The 24,466-nt window shown below is 40.5% G+C and overlaps 1 protein-coding gene across 5 annotated transcripts in view; it reads left to right on the plus strand.

Moving 5' to 3' along the window:
- The window catches only part of RERE (arginine-glutamic acid dipeptide repeats), a 468,752-nt gene that overhangs the window by 238,374 nt on the left and 205,912 nt on the right, over positions 1-24,466 (plus strand). For all 5 annotated transcript variants that reach the window (XM_075906796.1, XM_075906794.1, XM_075906795.1 and 2 more), the window contains 3 exons: positions 15,951-16,056; positions 19,432-19,528; positions 23,848-23,952. In XM_075906796.1, coding sequence (XP_075762911.1) covers positions 15,951-16,056; positions 19,432-19,528; positions 23,848-23,952 — 308 coding nt within the window. The remainder of the gene's footprint in view (positions 1-15,950; positions 16,057-19,431; positions 19,529-23,847; positions 23,953-24,466) is intronic.

A 24,466-nucleotide genomic window follows, 5' to 3' on the forward strand; every position in this document is an offset into this window, starting at 1 on the left:
ATAGGAAAATACAATATTGTTGTGTGGTGTAAAGATTTTATCAACATGTGTATGAGATGCCATTCTGTGGATCTCATTGTGGAAAGGTCAATGAAAACCGATGCTTAATGGGTTGTGATGTTTATATTAAAAATACATCTTAAGATAAGAAATGAGACTAAATACTGAAAATGTTTTGAATACTATAAAATAAATCATCTCTTCCCCCACTCACATGTGTGGAACTATACTTAGTTCTGGGCATGAATTTTAAATATAAAGTTGAAATAAAGGGTTTTAGAGATGACTGAGACATGATTAGAGGCATAGAAAACAGTATGGACACAGACCAAAAAGATTAGGATTGTTCTGAGAAGAGGTGACACTGACAATGTCAAACAACAACTTCTAAAGGGAGGGAGGTAGTGATTTTACTGCTTGGCTCTTGTATAGTGCTTCCCAAAGAGGTATATTACAGGCACATTTTACAGATGAGAAACTGAGGCACAGAGGTCATGTGACCTGCCAAAGGTTACCAAATAATGAATATTGATCAAGTGTTCCTGTTTACGCTTTCTCATAAAAAAGCGTAGGTCCATACCAAAGCAAGGTTGCCTTCTATGAGATCGAAAGGCAGCAAATTTAAAACTGATATCCTAAAAAAATTTTTAGTTTAACATAGAACGAGTAAAACTCATTGCCATTAGATATCATTCAGGCCAAGACTTAATGGGGTTTGCAAAAGAATTAGATATTTATATAGCTAATGAGAACATGCCTAGCTACAATAAGGTAAGATTAAGTAAATATATGATTCATTAAAAAAAATTCTTAAATAAATCAACCAATAGCTGAAAAGGATATGAAAGAAACTTCATTTTTGGGCTGGTTATTACAAGATTTGCAGTACCTTTCTGTGAAACATGTAGTTCTGACCAGAGTCAGAAACAGCATATTGGACTAAATAGACCTATTTATATGGTGCCTCTTATGTGTTACGTGTATCTATAGATAAATACAGATACATACAAATGTGTGTATGTACTTCTATCAAGTATGAATTCATGTGTATCTTTAAAAAAAAAAAAAACTCTCTAGGACAGGTGGCTTAAACACTGGAGAAGCCTGTATATTGCTGGAGCTACTTTTAATTTTGCTACTTTTGGTACTGGTAGCAGTAAAGCCAGAGTCATCCCTACCGCTGGTGCCCCTACGCCCCCGGCTTGCCTGGATCTAGCTCCCAAGGCTTAGGGCTCCCCTGAGAAGTGGTGCGTTTAAGGGGAAAGCTATGCTTCTCTCCAGCTGCCTGCTGCGCAGCTTCTCCGTGAGTCCTTCAGCCTACAAGTGCTGCTTGGTGAATGGGGCTGGGCGCTGAGCTCTGAGGGGGATGGAGGCTGCCAGAGCCCCTGGGGGGCAGCCAGGGCCTGCCACAGCCCTGGTACTGGGCCTAGGAGCTGCCAGAGCCTATAGGTAGCATGCAGTTGGATAGGGCCCCATGAAACTTGAGGCAATTTGGTGTTCCAAATTTCAGAGTGCCCTGTGTGACTGTGTGTTTTGCATACGGGTAGGGATGGCTCTGAATAAAGCCATGGCAGCATGGCTTCCAAGCAGGCTGTACATGACTGTCTAAGATCCTGGTTAATTAGGTGGCTTGCATGCCTGCACTGAAGCATGCACTGCCCCAGTCACTGTTACCAGTACCTGAACTAGCTTGGGTATGTCTACATGAGCTCAGGCACATCCTGGGAATGAACTGCAAACCTACCTTATGTTAACTGGGTATGAGGTAAAAAGCTGTGTAGCAATAGAGTAGATAATGTTATAGGATACTGCTTGTTTTCTCCTACAAATGAATGTCCTCTAGGTTAAGTCGCTCCATGCTTAAGGTTTTGATTCTCCCACTAAACAGTAGATATGGTGGCTATGTTTTTTCTAGCACTGACAGCTATAATTGAACAAGATGGTTCCTGCATAACTATATGCTGAAATAGTGTGGTTAGTGCACATTTCTGAGTGGCTCATCTGACAACCATGCACCACAGAATGGAATTCAAAGAATATAAAAGGGAAGCAGAGCAGAAAGATACCACAATGGGATTAAATGAGATAGTAAGCAATGACCCATGACCCTTCTGAAACAGTTTTGTAGTTTTATATTAGGGAAGCCAGTTTAATTTTTTAGTAAAATTTCTTTTCCTTGCCCAAGAATAAAGTTCTTTGTGTTATACTATAAAATTGCACTGGAGTTTAGAGAATGTCATCCATTCACTTAGATTTTCTTGTACTTAAACAGGCAAGTTGTTAGATTTTGGTTTAGTAAACTGCTATACTAGAAGTCATGTCTATCCTTTTCTCTTAGAAAATGTGCATTAAGGTGTCTTTAGCATTATGTTGCATATATTGCTTTCGTATGGGAAGCCCTTGCACAACACCTGGGTTATTGTTTTGGGGAGAGAAGCAAATCTCTGCAAAGGGCTTTTGCTCTCCTACATCCTTCTGATTGCAGTGACTGTCTACACAGCAAAGAAAAACCTGTGTCTGGCCTGTGCCAACAGGGTCAGGCTTGCTTGGCTTAAGCTACGAGGCACCTGCATTGCTATGTAGACTACAAGGTTTGGATTGAAGCCTAAGAGCTCTGAATCCTGCAGGGATGGGAACATCTCAACAGCAATGAAACAGCCCCACAACACGAGGCCTGTCAGACAACTGGGGCTTGAAATGGCCACCTGTGCATTTTTTTTCTGTGTAGACATTAGAGGTAATGTAGTCCTGCATTAAGCCAGGATTAATATGTGCCTACAGTTGGTTTGACAAAGCACCTACACAGTACTTAGCTTCTGGTCATAGTGTAAAGGTAATTTAAAAAAAAAAGTTTTCCAAGGGCTTTTCCTCCTTTGTAATTAATGGGATTGGTGTTAGGATTGAAGGCTGGAGTCTAAATCTAGGTGACATTTTAATTTTGTTTCCTTCTAGGTTAAACATTTGTCTGTTGCAAAACGACAATTAAGCTATATAGGTAACTATGCCTGTGTTTAAATCTAGCAAAGACTCTAATAATAAACCAGGTTTCTAATAATGAAAAACTAAATTGGATATGAATTTCAAATGATTTTTTGGGTGAAAGATTTAATCAAATTATGTACAGTTTTGAAGTTGACATTTGTATAATGGAACTCTGAATTCAAAATATCCATAAATGGATTACGAGTATATTGAAAGCAATGCTGGCTCTACTGTCCCTCTCCTGCAATTGCTTTATCAGCCCTAGTCAGCACTTGTTTTCATGCAGGTGTTTCCCATATGGCAGAATATGCAGTTCTGCAAATACCTGGAACAGTAACCTAAACAAAACATTTATTGTAACACACTGATGCTTTGTTTTGATATGACAGTACCCTTTGTGCTCGATGCTTTGATGGCTTTGTACCTTAAAAGAACACTGACAAAAATTAGTTTATTTTTTTAAAATCTTTGCCTCTATTAACATTGTATGTAGTTAGAATTAATGATGCTTTAACAGACAATTTTATTGCTCATTATTTTTGTTTTTCTTCTTAGCATTTCTTCAAGACCACGAGGCAAGACTTAGTCAGGGTTTTTTGAGTCAGTATAGCAACTAATACATACTGCTGTCATTTTTGGATTGTACACTGCAGGGGAACATATATTTGCCTTACAGATTTTCTCTGGGAAGAATCTTCGTTATGATGATCTTAGTAGGGATGTCAGTGGTTAGCCAGATAATGGTTTAACTGATAAGCTATTGCTTATTGGTTAACGGTCACCCTCCTCCTCATGCTCTGCATTTAAAACTTAGGCTGACAGGCTGTCTCTGTCCTAGTCCGTCGGTCTAAGTTTTGAATGAAGAACATTCAGGGGAGCGGCCTGCCACCCCACGCTCGGCAGCAGCCTCTCTCCTTAGGGGGCCCAAGCAGCCTGCGGACAGAGGTTGCTCTGGCATCCCATGGAGAGCAGCCTCTGTCTGCGGTGGGCCTATGCTCAGTATCAGGGGTGTATCTACTGTATGAAAAGCAGCAGAATGGGAAGGCAGGCGGCTCCCCTCTGTGCTCTTCATTTAAAACTCTGATGGGTAGGCTGGGACTGAGCCAGACTGCTGTCTGAATTTTAAATGCAGAGCACTGGGGAGGAGGGAGAGTTGTTGCAGTTAACAGGGACTGCTAACAGATAAGCAATCCGTCAACCAGGTAGCTGTCGACATCCCTAGTACAGGAAAACACCTTAGGAACTAAAAAAGCTAGGGTTCCAGTTCGATGTCTGCAAGAGGTAGGGGTGTGTGTGATTGCAGTTCTTTTTTAAGCCTGATTTTGATTCTCCTTGTAACCCCCAAAATAAAGAAAAATCATCATGTGTTCACGTGTGTGGGCTTATGGCAAAGAAACAGTTGTATGAGTGCACGCATATGTGTAGGTGGAAATGGGATTTGTACAGCTTTTATGGTTATTTAAACTGGAACCACTTCGGCATGAATTAACATACTTTGTATATGATGTGTGCATGTGAACAGCAGTGGCTTAAATCTTACAGAAATTAAGATGTGGAACCTTTACACACTTTGCCCTACAGTTTGGACTATGGGGGCATGAATTACTGCATGCAGTGAAGTGCTGTGCAGTCTTTCTCCTATATGGACAAGAACTTGAAGGTCCCAGGTCATCTTGAAAAAGTACTACTAGAGACCTTCTACTAGATCAAGTTTGTGCTTGCTGGATCCACATAAGGGAATTACAGACCAAAGATTTGGGGCATGATGTTGTTCACTGTAGTCCAAATTGTGAGCATCCTAGCCATGTCCCAGGGAATTTCCATGTCCTGTGTGTGTAGATAGAAAAACAGTGTTTTAACTATGTAACCATGTTTACATAGTCGTTAGGAATAGTATGGTCCCAAAAATGTGTATAAAGAAGTATAAATGTTTGGATTTCGTGGGGAAGAAAGAGGCAAATAAAATATTTCATGGATTTCTGAGAATTAATGACAAACAAGACTCTGAATTAATTCGCACCACACTGAAGTGGCTTCATGAATTCCAGAAGCAGTTTCATCTATTAAAGTTGTGAGGAGAAGGAGTAGGGATTTTTTTTACTTTAAACAATATCAAAATGTCAAGAGGGAGACATTGTGAAAAAATCCTATATTGTTTTGTCAATAAATTATTATTTCTCCTACATAGATCACAGAAATGAGACTTTACTCTGGAAACAGCAATATTTGATACCCCAAGCAGCTTATTCCCAGCTCAGCTCACACTTCACTGAATACGCTGATCGATTATCTGCGGCTTAACCAAGCCTTCTCATTTCCTGCCTTCCATTACTGCGCTCAATCAAGCCGATGGTTCTTTGTGGCCTGGCTTGTGCGCTGAGATAAGCCATCAAGGCATGTTTCTATTAGAAAAGCTCTTGTAGATGGAACAGTCATTAGATAACACTAACAGGTTTAAAGGTTGCAGTCTTTGTATTGGTTCAGGTTAAGAGGACTGAAGCTAAAAGGCAGCCTCCTTGAGGTGTAGGGAAGAATAAATAGCTTAGTGCCATATTTAACACTCTCACTAATATAGTTAATGCCTGTTTTTTGCTCAATCCTGAATACTCTATTTTGTCAGTATTACTATGTTTACTAGCAATAATTTGGATCAGCATTCATGTTCATATAAAATTGGTGGTGAGCAATATTAATTTCTAAATAAATATGCTGAGTATTCTCGAAAAATGCACATCTTTCAGTTCTAAAGATTACCTTTATGTTGTCAAGCTGGGTTGTTGGTTTATAAGCAGCTGTTTGACATTTTCATAATTTAGTCAAGAAAGGAAGACTACAGAAAGTGCTCTCCTGGAAGTGGGGTTGTGACCTTGAGAAAGCTTAGAACCAACACTTTCAGCATAACCAGGAGGAAATACATGCCTACCACAAAACCTTTTGATTTTGATTCTTTTTTCCCCAGAGGGTTAATGCAAGTATTCCAGGTTTTCATTTGAAAATAAGTAAAAACTGAGAGTTCTTTCTATAGCAGGAGACACAACATTGGTAGTAATTCTACCTATAGGGGGAAAAAAAATCAGTAAAATGAGCAAAACCTTCTGCCCTTTGATTAAAGGCAGGTCCGTTCCGTGTTAAGCATAATTGGAACTGTTTCTTGGGGAAAAAAAAAGATTCCTTTTCAGAGAAAAACGTTGTCCAAAATATTGTTAATAAATGCAAATAAACCACAACAATAAAAGATAATGGCCATTTAAACTGGTTTTGTGGTGCAGAGCATCTGTGCATTGCAGCATAGAAGGCGTTAGGAGGAGGTTATTTTTAAACATTTAAGTTAATGTGTTAACATCTCTTCCCTAGAGCTTATCAGCTGATCTTTTTGTGTAAAGGATTTCAGTTCTGAATAGGAATTTTAGAGGCAGGGGAGATTTTCCCTTGTTTTCCACCTTCTTGTTTGCCACTTTGAAATAGCTACTACTCACTGAATCCAGGGTGTCCATCTGCTATCTCTAGTGTACTGTATATTGCTTCCAAAGCTACTTGTGATTTAACATAGTAACTAAATAGGGCAAGTAATGAGAGAAACTGCTTAAACCACTTGGAGAGAATCTGTGGGACATCTGTGACCATTTGCACAATTTGTTAATCATAACCCTGGGAAGATATTCTGACCCTGTGAAAGCTTTGCAAGAGATTTGAATATTAATGTGCAATAGCTAGGTTTAAAAAAAGGTGTATTTTAAAAAAGAAGCTGACTATTTTTGATTTGGCAAATGAATTTAATTGAGCCCAATTAGCCACGTTATAGACGTTTTGGAATTGTAGCCCATACTGCAGAGTAAAGCGATAATTTATTTCACGTGGGAATGGATTAAACATTTGTGGTTCAAACAGCCATGTTTTATTTAAAACTAGATGTAGTCTTTATTTGGGGTATCTGTGGTGAGGAAAACCAACATGCTCTTTTACTCTGAAATATTCCAGCAGTAATTGACATAGTTTTGTTTAGTGGCAGAGAGAAGCTGAACAGCAAAGAGAAACTTCTCAATTCAATACAATTAAATTTAAAAACAGTTGTTCTTAGAATGCATGCTCGTTCAGAATTTCATAAATATCTGCCTGTCTGTAGCTTGCATATGAGTGTCTTTAGAAAATCTTTGTAACACTCAGTTAAAAAGAGGACGTTTGTTCTGCTGTGCGCGCACACTTCCTTAAAAAAGTGTCACAAACTGGGCATCTTGATACATCATGGTACAATCTATTCTGTAACTGACTTGGAAACTTGGCATGCAGTACAAAATGTCTAGGAATTTTGTCGCAAAGAAGGATATAATTGTGAGGAACAAAATTCAGACATTTTATATTTTCAGTGAGATCAGAAGATGAGTTTGAAAAAAAAATTGCCCACTGGCGAGTAGATATTCACAAAAATTTCCAAGATTATGCTTCTAAATTAACTGGACAAAAAGCAGCAATCACTGTAACAAGAAACCTTAAAGAATAGCACTGATTTGAAAAAAATACTTTGTGATATTGGTGGAGCAAATGAATGCAGCAAATATAGTACAACTGTGTATTTTTAATTGCATCATCTGTCTGCGGGCTTATATACAACCAATTATTTGCACTTTATTGTAAACATCATGATTTGTTGTTACTGTGTTTTACTTGTAGCCATTGTCCTGCCATATAGGTGCACTGCATGATGCAAAAGACTGAAAGAAACAAGTCAGCATTTTGGAGTAAATGTTGCCCATCCATTTTGAAACATGGCATCTGTACAATCAGTTCATGTCTGGCTGAGTAGTTATTCAGCTGACAGAATTTCTGCCCTGTTTTCTTTTATAATTACCTGCTTTATGGCAGTAACTTTCTCTTTAGGGGTGCAAAGCATAGGGAGTTGGTGAATTGTTACCATACCCCAAAAAATGTCTGCAAATATGTGATTATCCACAAAACTCTGGTTATACAATCTAATATTTAATTCTTGCCCATTCCAGTTGTGAAGTTCTAAAGGGTATATTATTACTGCTTCTGAGCTGCATAGAAAGGGTACAGACAGAGAATAAATATTTTTTCTATGGTATGAAAGCCCCCCATTTCCGCCACCCTTTCTAATATGTCTCTTCAAGGCTATAACTAAAACTACCTAAACCAGTCAGTATTGTTCCTGAAATCTAATGTCAGGGTTCAGTATAGGATGACTTTTTGTTCAATTACATTCTGTTCATCAGCGTTCTTTGAACATACGATAGTTTTGAAAACAAAGGTCAAACAATTTATAACTTCAAGGGGATAAACTTAGGATAACCTGTGCTCATGATGGGTTCTCTGTTGGTGGGCATCATTTCTTCCTCAAAATAAAGAGTCATTGTTTGTTTACAATCACTCCATCTCCCTTAAATACATACATGCATGATTTTGATTTTCAAGTCTGCATTACTCCATCAGTAAAAAGGTGAAGTGCATTGGAATCAGACTGATTAATGTTATTGTGCATTAATCAGACGCCCCACACCTTAAACATGCATTTTTGGGGCTGAAGCAATTCATTTATTTTAAGAAAATGTTTCCTCACATGCTATGCTGTCTGAAATACAGGCTCTGCACTGATTAGTTAACTTGGAAGTATAGTGGTCTCTAATTTTGTACTAGGTGGGGTCTTTTGTTATATTCCTTTTCAAGTATTTCATGGGTCTATGGCTAAGGCAGCATGGCAAATATATTCTGAGATCAGGTCACTGCCATGTAAATTCTGTGTAAAAGATAAATCTAAAATCTTGTTCTTCCTCCTGCTGTTGTTGCCCCCATACTGTGAAATAACCCCCCTTTTTATTAATATAGTGAAGCCAACAACAAGAACAATTAAAAGCAACAATCAAGGTTTTCAATTTTGGGGGCAATTTTTTTCTTTAAATGAAGCCCAGTGAGTCAATTCACCTTTTCCAAAGTCTCTTTCAAATGCTGCATCAAAGAGATTGGAGAATGCTACCTCCTGTTTGTAATTTGTGCTGACCTGGCTCTCTGTGCCACTTTTTGTTGAAACTGATGAGTTGTGTGAAACTTGCAAGGGGATTCAATACAGACATACATTTGTTTTATTAAATTTGGAGGCAAGGATTATATGGAAAAAATAAAATCTAATAAGGGAGACTAGTGGCATGTAAAGGACATGAGTAGATATAGGCAGGTATTTTCCAGTTTAAACAGAACTGGGATACTGTATCTGCTAGCTTGGGTTACTATGTTAAGGTTGCTACAGACAGACTCTGTATGAAGCCAAATATTTAAGACTTCTGGCTTTCCAGGACTAAAAAAATTGCCAAAATTAATCACAGTCTAAAAGGGTATTTCCGTCTTCTCCAATCTCTAGTAATCTAGTTCTGCTATTAGTCATTTTCAAATTAGAAAATTATGCGAGAAGAACTCAAGGAGTGGGACAGTCTCTGAGCAGCAGGAATAAGGCTTTACATGAAACCATGCATTTGCTCAAAAATAACTGTGTTCCTACTAAAATAACTGACAAAGAGTAACATGCCTTTAAATAAGGTGTATTTATATTGTACGTTGTCTGCCGAATAGCACCTTCTTATAGACTTTCAGGCCAAAAGGGGCCATCATCATCTAGTCTGCCCTGCTGCACATTACAGGCCACAGAACCTTGCCCTTCCACTCCTGTAATAGACCTGTAACTTCTGAGTTATTGACATTCTCAACTCATGAGTTAAAGACTTCACATTACAGAGAGAGCACCATTTTTACACTAGTTGTAACCTGCAAGTGATTTGTGCCCTATTCTGCATCCAAGGATGGGCCCAAATCTACCAGTTCTCTGCTTTAGAGTAGAGTAGAGAAAGAGTAGTGGTGCTTAAATAAACTGCATATAAAAGTCCTTTCCATATCCCTGCTTGTGGGATGCCTCTCTTCACAGTGCTGCTAAGCTTCAGTTTTCCAGGAAAGCAATGCCCTTCGGGATTATACCAGTATCCCTCAGGACATGCGATGGTCCGAGCGGAGGATATATGAGGCCCATAAACCCAACTGCTTTATTTTTTCCCTTATCGTGAGCTTTACTGTGTGCTTGAAAAACTTGTGTGTGGTGGAAGGCTTTTTGTCCAAAACTCTCCTGTTGGTTTCCTGTTACAGCTCAAACTCAATAGAGAAGGTACTTTCTAAAATAGTCATTGTAGATGGTGGCAGTTCCCATTCTTGGACCATCTTTGGTTTTTATTTTTGCACATCACATCCCATCTGATAGATGATAAAGAAAACTTCATATTTTGTGCCCCTCCATCTCCCTTGATTCACATATGGCTGCCTTGGAAAAAATTGGTGGTTCACCTTGCTGATCCTTCTACAATTTGGACACAAAAGTACCGGTACGCTTTACTCCAAGACTTCTCTTGATGGAGGCTGATGAGCCAGAAGGTCCCCAAATCCGTCCTTTGTTTGAGGTCCTGTTCCTGTCTGGGAAGTTAGCGGATCGGGAGAAGTCACCTGTGCCTGAACCACCACCTACCTTTGTAACCAGATAGGAGGAAAGCTCATTGATACCTCCAAAATGGAAGTGTTGGAATTGAACCCTACTCTTGTCAGTCTGGTGATGCCTATGTGCAGGGCTCAACAAATCAGTGAATCTACTTGCTCATGGCAAGTAGATTTCAGCCGGTCACCCCGTTCACCGGCACAATGCAGGTCTGGTGCATGCGCAGTGCGGGGCTGGCGAGTAGATTTCGCCGCGGTTTGTGAAGTCCTGTCTATGTGCCACAAACTTAGATGGTGCCTCTTTTTTCAGATAGCCACAGTATGTCTGCGCATGGGAAGCCTCCACCTCAGATCTAGCATCTTATTGGTACTAAGCATTCATGAGTACTTAGTTCTGCTTTTTCTGTCCCATAAGCATAAGGGTAAGAGGACTCTGAGTTTGGTTGGTTCCTTGCATTGGCAAACGTGTCAGAGTTGTTGTGGCTACCAGAAAAGTATCAGTAGAACAGAGGTCTTGGTTCTCACGTGCTGTATTGCAAACTTCTCTCCAGCTCTTCTAGTCTCATAGACTTGAAATCTCAATTTTTGGAGGAGTCAATTTTTGGGGTCTCATGGATTGGCAGTAAATTGTGCTCAGAACATAGACATGAATGCACCTTTGATTATTGTATTTTTTGGAGACTAAAGGACAGTGTATGACGGGTTCCTCCATCAGAGGCCATCCTAGATGTTTCATTCTAGGCTGGGTATACATGCATAAATAAGAATGTGGTGGTTGGAATCCATAAGAAGCCAAATTCCCTATCATTCTAGACCAATGAGCCCTATGACAGACTTACACATCGGCTTTATCTTGATTCAGAAACCATGCAGTGCAAATGCTGATGGATGAGACAACAGCAGTACTCTCTTAGCAAATGGGGTGAGAGAGGTTCTCTGATATTCATTCGTCCTCTGACACTTGTCTGACTCACTGAACTCGCCCTACGGCTCTTCCACCTTGCTGGCACAAAGGTTGTGTCTAGACTCTAGGGTTTTTCCAGGATACCCATTATCCTGCCGGAAGTATCCTGGAAAAACTGCTGCATCCAGGGAACTCTTCTGCCTTTTTGCGGAAGAGCAGATGCACTCTTTTGGAAGCCCTGCCTTTCTCCTTCCACGAGGAAGAAGGGCTCTTCTGAAAGAGGAGGATTTTCTGAAATTTGGCTTGATGTAGATGGGCCAAATTTCAGAAAAGCCTCTTCCAACAAAACTATTGGAAAAAGGTACGCAAATTGCAGAACACATTTTGCATACCTTTTTCCAATAGATCATTGTAGTCTAGACAGAGACAAAGAAAGGAGGTCCTTAAGCAAGTTAAGTTACAAACCACAAGAGCAGCATGAGCAGAACAGCCTGTAAAGCAGTTGGGATCATCTTGTCCTGGAGGCGAGGATATCCTACCATAGATCTCTCTCCGAAGGGAGCAGAAGTACTGTCCTCGTTTTTTGTTCAGAGGAAGGAGGTATAGAAATCTAATGACAAATTCCACTGGTTTCCATTACTTACTTTGGTGATCAGACATGAGGTGCCTCACATCCTTGCTATTACAGCTTCAGCAGGGTGAGCGTAATACTTGGAACTCCTAGCGTTCAAGAGTACCATCACCAGAGAATGAGTTGTAACCCATTCTGCCTCTCCATCTGCAGTGTTTTCACCTCCTAGCTCGGCGTGTGGGACACAGTTAATGATCTAGCATGTTCTGCAAGAGTATAGATTGTTTTGATGCAGTCCAAGAAACACTTATGTGCTGAAGTGTTTCTCCCCAGATGGAGGCAGATTTTCCAGTGGCCAGCATAAGAATGGCCGTACTGGGTCAGACCAAAGGTCCATCTAGCCCAGTATCCTGTCTACCGACAGTGACCAGCACCAGATGCCCCAGAGAGGGTGGACCGAAGACAATGATCAAGCGATTTGTCTCCTGCCATCCCTCTCCAGCCTCTGACAGACAGAGGCCAAGGACACCATTTTATCCCCTGGCTAATAGCCTTTTATGGACCTAAGCTCCATGAATTTATCCAGCTTCTCTTTAAACTCTATTATAGTCCTAGCCTTCACAGCCTCCTCTGGCAAGGAGTTCCACAGGTTGACTACGTTCTGTGTGAAGAAGAACTTTCTTTTATTAGTTTTAAACCTGCTACCCATTAATTTCATTTGGTGTCCTCTAGTTCTTCTATTATGGGAACTAATAAATAACTTTTCTTTATCAGCCCTCTCCACACCACTCATGATTTTATATACCTCTATCATATCCCCCCTCAGTCTCCTCTTTTCTAAACTGAAAAGTCCCAGTCGCTTTAACCTCTCTTCATCTGGGACCCGTTCCAAACCCCTAATCATTTTAGTTGCCCTTTTTTGAACCCTTTCCAAGGCCAAAATATCTTTTTTGAGGTGAGGAGACCACATTTGTACACAGTATTCAAGATGTGGGCGTACCATAGTTTTATACAGGGGCAGTAAGATATTCTGGGTCTTATTTTCTATCCCTTTCCTAATAATTCCTAGCATTCTATTTGCCTTTTTGACCGCCGCTGCACTCTGTGTGGAAGTTTTCAGAGAACTGTCCACGATAACTCCAAGATCTCTTGCCTGATTTGTCATAGCCAAATTAGCCCCCATCATACTGTACGTATAGTTGGGGTTATTTTTCCTGATGTGCATTACTTTACACTTATCCACATTAAATTTCATTTGCCATTTTGTTGCCCAATCACTCAGCAGTTAGACCCTCTCCATTTTCTGCCCTCATTTAACTGATTTTGAACTACTGTACATGCTTATCCCAAGGTATCTTGTCTCAGCGTGTCTTATCCTCAGTCAAAGAGCACTTAGCTGCATTACCACAAATGGCACCTTCAAAGTCTTCAACTATCTCACTGTTGCAGGATTCCTCAAAGGACTGTTTACTCTCTGCCAATCAGAGAGCCTGCCTCATGTGAGATCGCCACATTGGGACTGAGACATAATTATTGGAGGCACCTCTAAAAATGCTTTTGTGAGCAAGGCAGAAGACAGAGCATTCAAATCAATTAGGTTTGCAATAAAAATTAGTTGTGGGCTTTGGTAGATGTTCTCTCCCTTTTACAAGCACATTCATGATCTTACACAGAGGCAAAAGTTATTCTTTGTTCCATCCAAAATTTTTACCTAAAGTAGCATCTAGTATTTCACTGAAAGTAGACCCCTAATCTCCTTACCAGTGGGAAAGTAGGCTCTCTAACCTAGATAGTCAGAGGACTGAGTTTGGATTGTCCTAAAGTATTTGGGAAATCAGGGGAAGTTTTTGCTGCCACAGTCAATTCATACGTAACCAGATGAGATGGTGCTTTGAGGCATCATGTGTTTTCTGTGGTATCTGTGTATCACTATTTCCATGGTGTCAAAATCTGCCAGGGCTCAGAGATAGAGAGCTTGCTTTCACAACACTATCATTGTAGAGATCCTTCTACCTGAAGCTCTTTTCTCATGTTTGCTCATTACTATTCTCTTGACTGAGCATCTGTAGTGGAGGTTTGGTTTGGGAGAGTAGCTGTGCAATTTTGTTTGTTTAAAACTCGTCATGCCTCCTGCTTGGGAGTTGTAATGCTCGCTAGACCCTACAAATGGGAATATGGAAAGGCTACCTTGAAGTTGTAGTTGTTGTCTTTGAAAGCATTGCTTCTGGATTTCATGCTCCTCTTGCATCTTCTCTCTCATCCTTGGAGTCCTACTCTTTGAAGGACTTCAGAATTTAATGAAAGGAACTGTGGTGGTGAAGACCCTATGGCCTCTTCCCACCTCCGCTCTGAGCTTCCAGTGGTGAGGGTGTTTGATGAAGGCCCAGTAGGCACCATTTTCTAGCCTTTCTTAAGGTTTGTAGTGCCCAGAGGACATATTTCTTCACCTGGGAATATGCAGACACAACTTTTTCAAAGAACTGCAGGTACTGGCTAGTAACCTTTCTTTCCACTAGTGCTTGCATGCATTTTATTATCATTTAGGATAATTTGCATTGAGGAGAGAACAAACCCTTTAGGTTAAGGATGTAAAAAGTCATTTAAAAATGTAGCCATGTAACTGCTACACAGCTTAGGTTTACTGGTTAATCTGTTAACCATTTAAATCCCTTCTTGAGACCCACAGTTATCCTTCGGAGACATTTCATAAAGCTTGGGCTGACTTAAGGTACTTTCCAAGATAGTGATGTTAGCCAGTGAATGTGATGCATCAGACAAGTTGGGGATCTCTAATTCTTTGAGGAAGTCTGGCGTTTTCTCTGAAGTGTGGACACATTTTCATTGAAGTTTGTTTTACTGAACTGTTTTTAAGTCAAACACATGGTACTGTTTGGAGGTCTTTTTTGACACAATGCTGCCACTAGCTGGCTCTTGGCTGGTACTGCATGTTGTTTTGTAACCAGAGGGTCAGCTTAACAGTGTTCAATTTGCAAGTTCAGTGTGTTTTTTATTAAAGAATAATAGATGATATTATAACAGGCTAAAGGGGACGAGAGGGGACAGTAAGAACTTTCTGACTTAATCTATAAATATTTTTAATCCAAATTTAAATATTGTAAGGGCGGGTTTGGAACTGGTAGGAGAATTGCAGTGTAAAGAAATAAACATTCTGTGCTTGCAGTTGCCTCATTCTGAAGGAATGTTAATTTCCCTTTAGGCCTTCCTCTGTTTTCTTAAGTGTTCTGAAGTAGCAGCAAGAATTGGCTTTTGAGCCTTTCAGATACACACTGAAGCAAAGGTTCTATATGTAATAATTTTCTTCATCTACAAATGATTTTCTTGGCAAGATGGGGTTTGCATTTTAACTTCCAGTTGAAAAGCTGTTAATGGGAGGCTGGAATTGTAAACAGACACATCAAGTCAGTGGTTTGATTCACTGGTGAGCCTCAAACTCTTCCCCATATAAAGAGCTTGAATATCCAGAGCCTGCAAATGTTGGGTTTGGAGTGTGACGTCTCATGTTTTGGTGCCAGACAAAAATGTAACAGAGTCCTCAACATGACCAGCAAAGTCTGTGGGAGGTCTGTTGTTCAGAAATGGCCCCATTAGGTTTTTATTCTTTTTGCTGCCAGGAAGGAGATGATTGCCACTCCTCTGTATCCGACTAACATTAATTTTGGTTTGTTGGAAGTCGATGGGTAAGAAGACTGCTTTAACGCAGTGAGAGGCCAAGGATGCTGCAGACTCCTGGGGAGTGGAGTTGGTTTTGGTTGGTCAAGCAAGTGCATCACATATAAATGATACATCACTTCTCTCTTTAGTCTTATTAACGTTGACAGTCTCCTGGGCTACAAGTATCTTTCTGCCCTTGGGTTTTGTTACGTTGTGGGAACGTTTTTTGCTTTCAATTCTCCTTTCCCCAGATTTTGTTCAATGGTGCTTGAGTTCTGAAAATGTGTGTGGCAGCAATGATCTGAATTCCTTTTCAGTAATGCCTTAGACCTTCTCTTTCAGAGCAAACGGGACCATCTCCTCATGAATGTCAAATGGTATTATCGCCAGTCTGAAGTCCCAGATTCAGTCTATCAGCATTTGGTTCAGGACCGACACAATGAGAATGGTGAGTCATGCTCTGTAGTGGCACTCTTCACTTGCTTTTACATGGAACTTCACTGAGTCAAGAGGGGTCTCTGAAAAACAAGATTGATGTTTTTTACTAGGGATGTGAAATAATGAAGTCAGTGTGAGCCAGACATTAGAATGCAGATAAGGTCCTTAATACCTGTGATCAGTTTGTTTTAGTAGCACATGGGCCCTTACTATAGCTATGATCTGTTATGCATCTCAGTTATGATGATTTCCTGTAGTATATGTATTAATGTCGTATTTGAACACAGCAAATGGGTGAAGTTACTGGCATCCCTCGAGTTCTCTTTGGGCAATACAAATTAACATGTACAAGATCAAATTGTGTTAAGGATAAATCTTGTAACCCCCTTTGCTTTTTGATGCCTCTGACATACTTTATAGATCTCGGTTCTTACCATGGAAGAATTCTCATCCTACTGTATATTAGTACTTGCTGTCACATACTGTTACAGTTGTTGTTCATCCATCGAGGTCAATGAGGACCACCCAGTGTCATCAGTTTAGTTGGGGGTGGGTTGGGAGATGGCTGATTAGTCCAATCCGAGCCCGAAATTGACGGTTACAGTGGGGACATGAAAGATCGGACTGCTGACTGAAGGACGAGAAGATACCAGCCCTGGACTTGCGAAGAAGACGTTTCTCTGCAGCATAACGCAGTCTCTCTTGTTCGTGGGCTATTGTACCATCATGTATTCGTCTGCACCAGGTGGAACGATCATCAGCAATACTCTCCCAATTTCCAGAATCTATTACACTTCTTAAGGGAGGCCTTAAGGGTGTGTTTGAATCTCTTCTTTTGACCTCCAAGAGATCGCTTGCTGTGTTGTAATGCACCATAGAGCATCTTCTTGGGCAATCAATCATCGGACATGCGCACAACATGGCCAGCCCATCTGAGTTGTGCCTTGCAAAGCATGGTGTGAATGCTTGTCATATTAGCCTGTAGAAGAACATCAGTATCTGGAACTTTATACTGCCATCTTATCTTCAGCAGTTTCCGTAGACAGTTCAGGTGGAAGTGATTCAGCTTTTTCACATTACGACTATATACAGTCCAGGTCTCTCAAGCATAGAGGAGGGTGGGCAAGATGACCGCTTTTGGAAGGCTTCAACTTAATGTTTGGAATCGAAGAGGCATTAAGACTGAGACCAAGCTAAAAGTCTACTCGGCGGTCATCTTGCACTGTTACAGTTAGTGTTTCATTGGAAGCATCGCTAACTGATTCTTCCCCTCTCTTCCGCTCATTGCTTTTTGGACTAAATAGGATTGGCCATACAGGCTCAGACCAATGGTCCATCTAGCTGAATTTCCTGTCTTCTGACAACAGGTGTCAGATGCTTCAGAGCAAGTGAACAGAATAGGGCACTGCATTGAGTGTTCCATCATCTGACATCCGATCCCAGCTGCAAAATAATAAACTGTTTATCTATCTAATAGTGGCAGAAACAGGAATTAAATCTTGGAGGATCATTTTTGCCTTGGCTTTCAGAGACCCATAAAACTTGATGCCACTCTTCTTAGCCGGAAATTTCCCGGAGGCCACCTCAAAACCACTGAAAATCTTTGGAGGTGAATTGTGATCTCTAACTAACAAACAAACAAATAAAAACCCAGCACACACAATCCCAGTGCTTGAAAAATGAAACATTGCACTTAAATATAAGTATTTAAAGAGATTTGACATACAGTGGTATAAATCCATGAATATTTTTTCTTTAATAATGATGATTGGAGGGTCATTTTTGCGTGTGCTGTATAGATTGAACCTCTCAAATCCACGACTCTCTGGTCCGGCAATATCCAGAGATATTGCCGGACCAGAGAGCCACGGCTGCCTAGCTTCAGAAGTGCAGCCCAAGGTGGGCTGGCGGTAGGGAGCACATCCCCAGTGGGGCTGGCACAGTGGGAAGCACAGCCCTGGCCAGGGCTAGTTGCAAGGAGTGTGGCCCCAGCCAGGGCTGGAGGCAGCAGGGCCAGCGGCCAGGGGTGCAGCCCCGCTTGAGGCTGGCGAGGTGGGGAGTGTAGTTCTGGCTGGGGCTGGTACGGTGTGAAACAGCCTCAGCCAGGGCTGAAGGCAGCCAGGTCGGTAGTCAGGAGCGCAGTCCTGACTCAGGTTAGTGGCGTAGAGCGCAGCCTCAGCCAGGGCTGGAGGCAACAGGGCCGGCCTTTGTTGGGGGCTGACATGGTGGTCAACGCAGCCCCAGACAGGGACAGCAGGGTTGGAGGCTGGAGAAGGCGGCAGGGAGTGCGGCCCCCGCCAGGAGCAGAGCCCTACACCTGGGTAGGGAACCTTGACCTCCCCTCATCCGGTGCAAACTGTGGTTCAGGACCACTCTCGTCCCGAGGATGCTGGATAAGGGAGGCTTGACGTGTAGTAAAATGTACATAAATCCAATAATTCATGCTCAAGGGTTCAGTTTACATTTCTAAAACGTAAAATATGGACACAAGCCAAAGCCCACATTTTTCATACTTTATGCCATCTATTAAGTAGCATTGTCTGTGGACATAAAATTATTTTTGTGATCCAAGTAGGGATTACTGAAAGTGTCATTGAATGACTCCATATTCAAGGTTGCTTTTTTTGTTTTAAATATCAGTTTAAAAGCATGAAAACAAAGGTTCCTCACAGCCAAAATGACACTGCTGTACTGATCAGTGCACAGATATTAATCAAAATGCTGGTTAAAATTTTACAAATCTCCATCATGTAAAACTATAGAACAGACCAACACGCGGAGCAGGTAGGGACAAGAGGTTACAAAAGAAGCTGCCTGCTCAGTAGAACTCTGTAGACAGGCACCGTCTCCTGTGCTCAGAGTTGTTTGGTTCCTGAATACATAAGGGGTACAAAGTAGGGATGTTTAGGACTAATCGACTATCTGATAAACAAATGCTTATTGGATAGTTGACAGGATAGTCAACTAGTTACTCCCCCTCCTTCCCACACACACATCACTCTGGCTGCCTCTATTAGATAGAGGCAGCAAAGCATTTTAATATTAAAAAATGCATTTACTACTTGATTAGTCAATTACACAGTACTTAACACCCTTAGTACATAGGGAATGCTGCCGTCACTAGTCCCTTTGTAAAAGGCTAATAGTATTTTCGTACCAAATGAGGACCATTAATATTGGTGAGTTGCTCAATACTGCTATAGTGAGTGCCAGAGAGAACCTTATTTTAAATTATATTGTTAATGTTGGTGTGATCTTAATATCTTGATGACTCTGTGTGTTCAAAAAGATATTAAACTTGGGCTTCAGCCTTCCAAGTGCCTGTGAAACTGCAAAGGTGGATGCTTTGGGACTCTGCAGCTGATGTGTCGTTCTCTTTTCACAGACTCTGGACGAGAGCTTGTTATTACAGATCCAGTGATCAAGAATCGAGAGCTCTTCATTTCAGATTATGTTGACACTTATCATGCTGCTGCCCTTAGGTAAGTGACAGAAGGCTAGGTGCAGCATCCCCCACCAGGCTTGGTAGGGAAGCAAAAATAACACTGAATATCATAGAAGAGATGAAGAGAGCTGTCTTTTGTCCTTTTCTGTGTGGGGAGCATTAACATACCGCTCAGGCGCTTCTCACCACATGCAATAATTAACTTGTGTTATCTGTTCTAATTTGAAAGAAGCTGTGATTCTGAAATCTCATTTTAATCTCAGCTAATCTATGGCATTCGGAGGATATTGTTTCCCATCATTGCAAATTTAGATTATTGCTAGTTGTAGAAATGGTACCCTCCCTTTCTCTTTCATTTTACCATTAACAATAACCTTTCTTTGCAAAATGACTGTTAGTGCAGCCCTGATAAATTGCATTAAAGACTTTTTTGCTCTGAGGCAGAAATCATTGAAGCTCAGTGGAGAGCTCCATTAAAAGCCAGCTTTTAAAACAGAGGTGGTAACGGACCCCTCTATTGTTCTTGTGTTATCTGCCCTTCCCCAGGGGTTATTGCTGTCTTTGCCCAGCTAGTTTTTAACCTAAGTGGATAACCTTTGACCACGCAGAAGGGAAGACACCATTACTTAGTATTTCTCCCTGAAAACATTTCTAAAGCATTATTTTTATTGGCATCCATTGAGTTTTCAGCTTGCCAAAGAGTGCATGGGTATTGTCAAAATGTGAACTGAATTATCTCCCTGATAATAATGCTCAGATGGTGTTTCAGTAAAACCATCTGGAGGCATTTTCTTTGTTCAAAGCCACTTCTCTGAACCCCCTTACTTCAAGGCAAATTAGCTGCAACTTGTGGTTGTGGGTAGGGGAGGTGAAAACAACCTTCTACTTCAGGATTTTACATAAACTCAGAAAATTCCAGTGGTATGCTGTAATCTTCCTGAAACTCCAGAATGGTTTTTGTGTTTCAAGGAAGATAGCTTTCCCATGTTAAAATGACATGCTCTTGAGAGAATAGCTAGCTAGTGTGAGAGGCTGGCTTGATTGTTGAAACCAGGCTTGTAAATTTAATGGTCATCTTAAATGTTGAGAAGGAAACTTATGTGTCGAATTTTCCCAGGGAGTATTGAGACTCTTCTGTGTTGTCATTCGCTTCACCCTTTATTTGAAAATAAATAAATTCAAATAAAATCCAGAACAAATTGGAGGCAACCTGAAACACGCAATGTTCATAGATTAATTTGAGACAAGACTGATGTACTGTATATAGGATTAAAAAAGTATTCACCATGAAAATATTCAGTTACCCTTTAGACTACTCTTTCTGATGGTTTTATCTTCATTATGGCTTACATATTCCATTTATGGCAATCTTTATCTGAATGTCTATCAGTTGTATTTGAAAACAATTCCATTTGAAAAATGAAGCAGAGCTTTTAGTTGCATTTCTAAATATTAACATCCAGGCGCATATTTGTTTGCATAGTGAAGAACTGAATGCATCCTTTCTACTCATTCTTCTCTAGCTAGATGCATTTATTATGTGCCCGTCATTTTTACAGCTTCCTGAATGACAAATGTAAGGAGTGTCACTTCCCCAATGATGTCACAACCTAAATGGCAAAATAGAGAAGACTAGACATATCTTTAAAGAAAGATTAACTTGAAATTAAATTTAATAAATGAGAGCATTACCATGCCCATGCCCTCCATGCAAATGTCTGTGCATGATTACACAGAAAGCTGGGAACAGAGAGGAACTATACTGCTCTCAATCCACTGCTCTGATCAGTGCAAAATGTTAATTTGAAAGTGCTTATGAAACATTTTGTAAGTGTATAATCAACACAGTTGTCTTAGACCTGTAGGATACCATTTCAGTAGCAGTATCTAGCACTACCTGCATAGAATGCCATGATGGAAAGATGGTAATGCTTTTATGTATCTGGATAAATGCAGATTCTTGAGTTTATCTATTATTTACTGTACCAGATGAAATATTTGGGGTATTATTCGAAGGAAAGCTTAGAAAAAAATGATTTGCTTTCAAATTATCTGATGAAAATTTTCTGTGAAAGATGAAAACAGATACCACCAATTTTAATTGTTTAGTTTTCTTTGCAAGAAATTAAGATAATTGAGCAAAAAGGATCATCAGTACTTCAAGGCTACGTGTTTGATTTCAATAGCAGAGGATTTTAACATTGTATCACAGTCTGATGACAGCTGACCAAGTAATTTTTGGCTTTGCCCCTAGCTGCAGAAGCTGAGAACTAGGCAATCCTAGGGTCTGAATATGAAACTCCTCCACACGAGTAGTCCTGTTGATTTTTCTGAGAATATTCATGTGAGTAAAGTTGCAGGACTGGTCCCCTAGTCATTTTTCTCTTAGCAGTAGTCTATGTGGGTAAAGAGCTTGATGCAGAAAATATTTCTATTTTTAACCACTTTTGGTGGATGGAACTTACAGAAGAGCTTGGCCTGTGAAAGAGTTGCAGGAGGAAACCAATTAGTGTCCCAATCAGTTTTCCACTGCAGTCTTTCAAAAACAGACCAAAAGGTCTAGAATTCTATAGATAAAAAACCCTTGCCAACCTAAGAGCTTTTATGGGACGTGAGTTATTGTTTGTGAAGAGCTTTGAGATCCTTGGATGAAGTTAAATGCTTTGAGTATTATTGTTACTAGTGATAGTCCAGCTAGAGGAATGAATGGACAGTGACTCCAAAATGGAAGGCTTCTATTCTTTTAATATTAACGATATTTACATTGCTGAAAGGATGGGTGGTTCACTAGTCTTGATAATCTCCAGTAACAGATAAAATACAACTGCAAACCTAGGTCTCTGTAGTTGATCAGCCATTTCTCTCTGATGCCCTCTTCTGAACTGTTTGATTTACTTGAATGCTGTACATTGCTATGCAGTGTATTACAGAATACATCAGCTGCTGCACACTAAGTTTAACAAATCCATGCGCAAGACAGCAAAAAGTGAAACATTTTGCTGCTTAATTCCCTTTCTGGCTATATTTAAGGAAAAAAAGATGAGTGCTTTGCATGTCAAAAGTTATAAAGTGATCTCTCAACTTTTCTAAGGACATAATGGGAAAAGCAGTAATTTGGGCAAGTTCTAGATTATATCCTTATATAGTTCTAGAGGTCTCTGGGGGCAGATAAAACAAAACCTTTCCTAGATGTTATTCCTGATGATAGACTGATTGTGCTGTTGCAACATCTATTGTTTTATATTGTTTACAGTGCAACCTTTCTAAAAAACACTTAGCACATTAATTTGTTTTTGATAGGAAAATTTTCAAAGCATCCATACGAGGTTGTCATGAAAATGTATTGGGTGAAACAGCAAGTATACTCAACAGTCTCATGAGGGTGGTGATTAAGACACTGTCATTTTACTCACCCATTTAGAAAAAATCACTTCCCCTAGTTAATTGAATGGTAGATTTTGTACATCAGTTTTAAAGAGTTAGTTATTAAAAAGGAAAAAAAAAAATTTAAAAACGGGGCACTTGGGAGATGCTCAACCTTTTAAACATTGCAGTTTGGGGGCAGATTGTGTTTAAAGTAGGGGGTCAAGCGATTGAAAAATTAATCGTGATTAATCGTGCGATTCAAAAAAAAATTAATCGTGATTAATCACATGCGCTGCCTCTTTGAAACACCGTGGTGGCATTTCAAAGGGGCAGCACTGCGGAAGCCTGGGATCAGCTGGAGTCCTCAGCTGACCCCAGGCGCAGTGCAGCGCTGCCCCTTCGGCGCGCCAGAGCGACACTTCAAAGGGGCAGCTCAACACGGAGCTGGGGATCTGTTGAGCACTCCAGCTGATCCCCTGTTCCACATTGCTGCCTCTTTGAAGTGCAGCCCCTGCCTCAAAGGGGCAGCACAACGGGGAGCCAGTGATCAGCTGGAGTGCCCACCTGATACCTGGCTCCGCATTGCTGCCCCTTTGAAGTGCCATTCTGGCGCTTCAAAGGGGCAGCGCAGCATTAACGCTCGTGAATAATGCATTCATTTTTTTTATACGTTAATCCTGTCCTGTGTTAATTGCAGGTGTTAATGCAGATAAATTGACAGCCCTAGTTTAAAGGTATATCCTGTTCATTTGTGACTTCCCTGGAGAGGCTCCTGGCTGAATAAAATTAATGAAAGTTTCCCATTGACGTTAGTGGGAGAATTTGCCTGAAACTCATTGATAGTAGGGTTGGGCCTGGGGGTATTATGATGTTTGGACACCTGCAAGTGCACAATATGTCCCTTGATTGATTTCCAAAGTGGAGTGGTGCTTATCAAAATGAATGTTGTCCAGTATGGGCTTCTAATACCATTTGTTCTCTTCCTTTCAGAGGAAAGTGTAATATCTCCCATTTCTCTGACATATTTGCTGCTAGAGAGTTTAAAGCCCGAGTGGATTCATTTTTCTACATATTGGGCTACAATCCAGAGACAAGGTAAGTGAGTTCAACTCCTCACTCCGACTAATGGAAAGTTTTACCAGAGATCTGTATTATATAAGAATATGCCAGCTACTACAGGAAAGAAGAGAATTAAAGCTTATGATTCCAACGTGATGTGCGTAGAGGAGGAGAGGGTTATCATGTATGTGAACAGATAGTGATGCATATAAAAGGCAAAAATCAATTTATAATCAATGATTTTATCACCAGCAGTGGCTTGTCATGCTGTCTGGAAGTGCTACTGAAGGTTATGGCCTTGATGCTGGAGGGAGAATGGGGAGGGCTGGGATACTTGTTGTGTAGGGAAGAAATATAGAGAAAAGGGTGGAGGAAGGTATTTATAGGGTCCCTATATTTATAGGGTCCGTGTATTACGTACAAATCCGAAACAGTAGATTACAAGGCTTCACAGCATGTGCTAACATTTTGATGGCTTCCCTTTGGTGAGATAATGCACCTTAAAGCATATTCTTTAAACTTTGGTTAAAACCGAGAGAAATTGAGAGCA

Source organism: Pelodiscus sinensis, chromosome 23, assembly GCF_049634645.1.
Source record: "Pelodiscus sinensis isolate JC-2024 chromosome 23, ASM4963464v1, whole genome shotgun sequence".
NCBI lineage: Eukaryota > Metazoa > Chordata > Testudines > Trionychidae > Pelodiscus > Pelodiscus sinensis.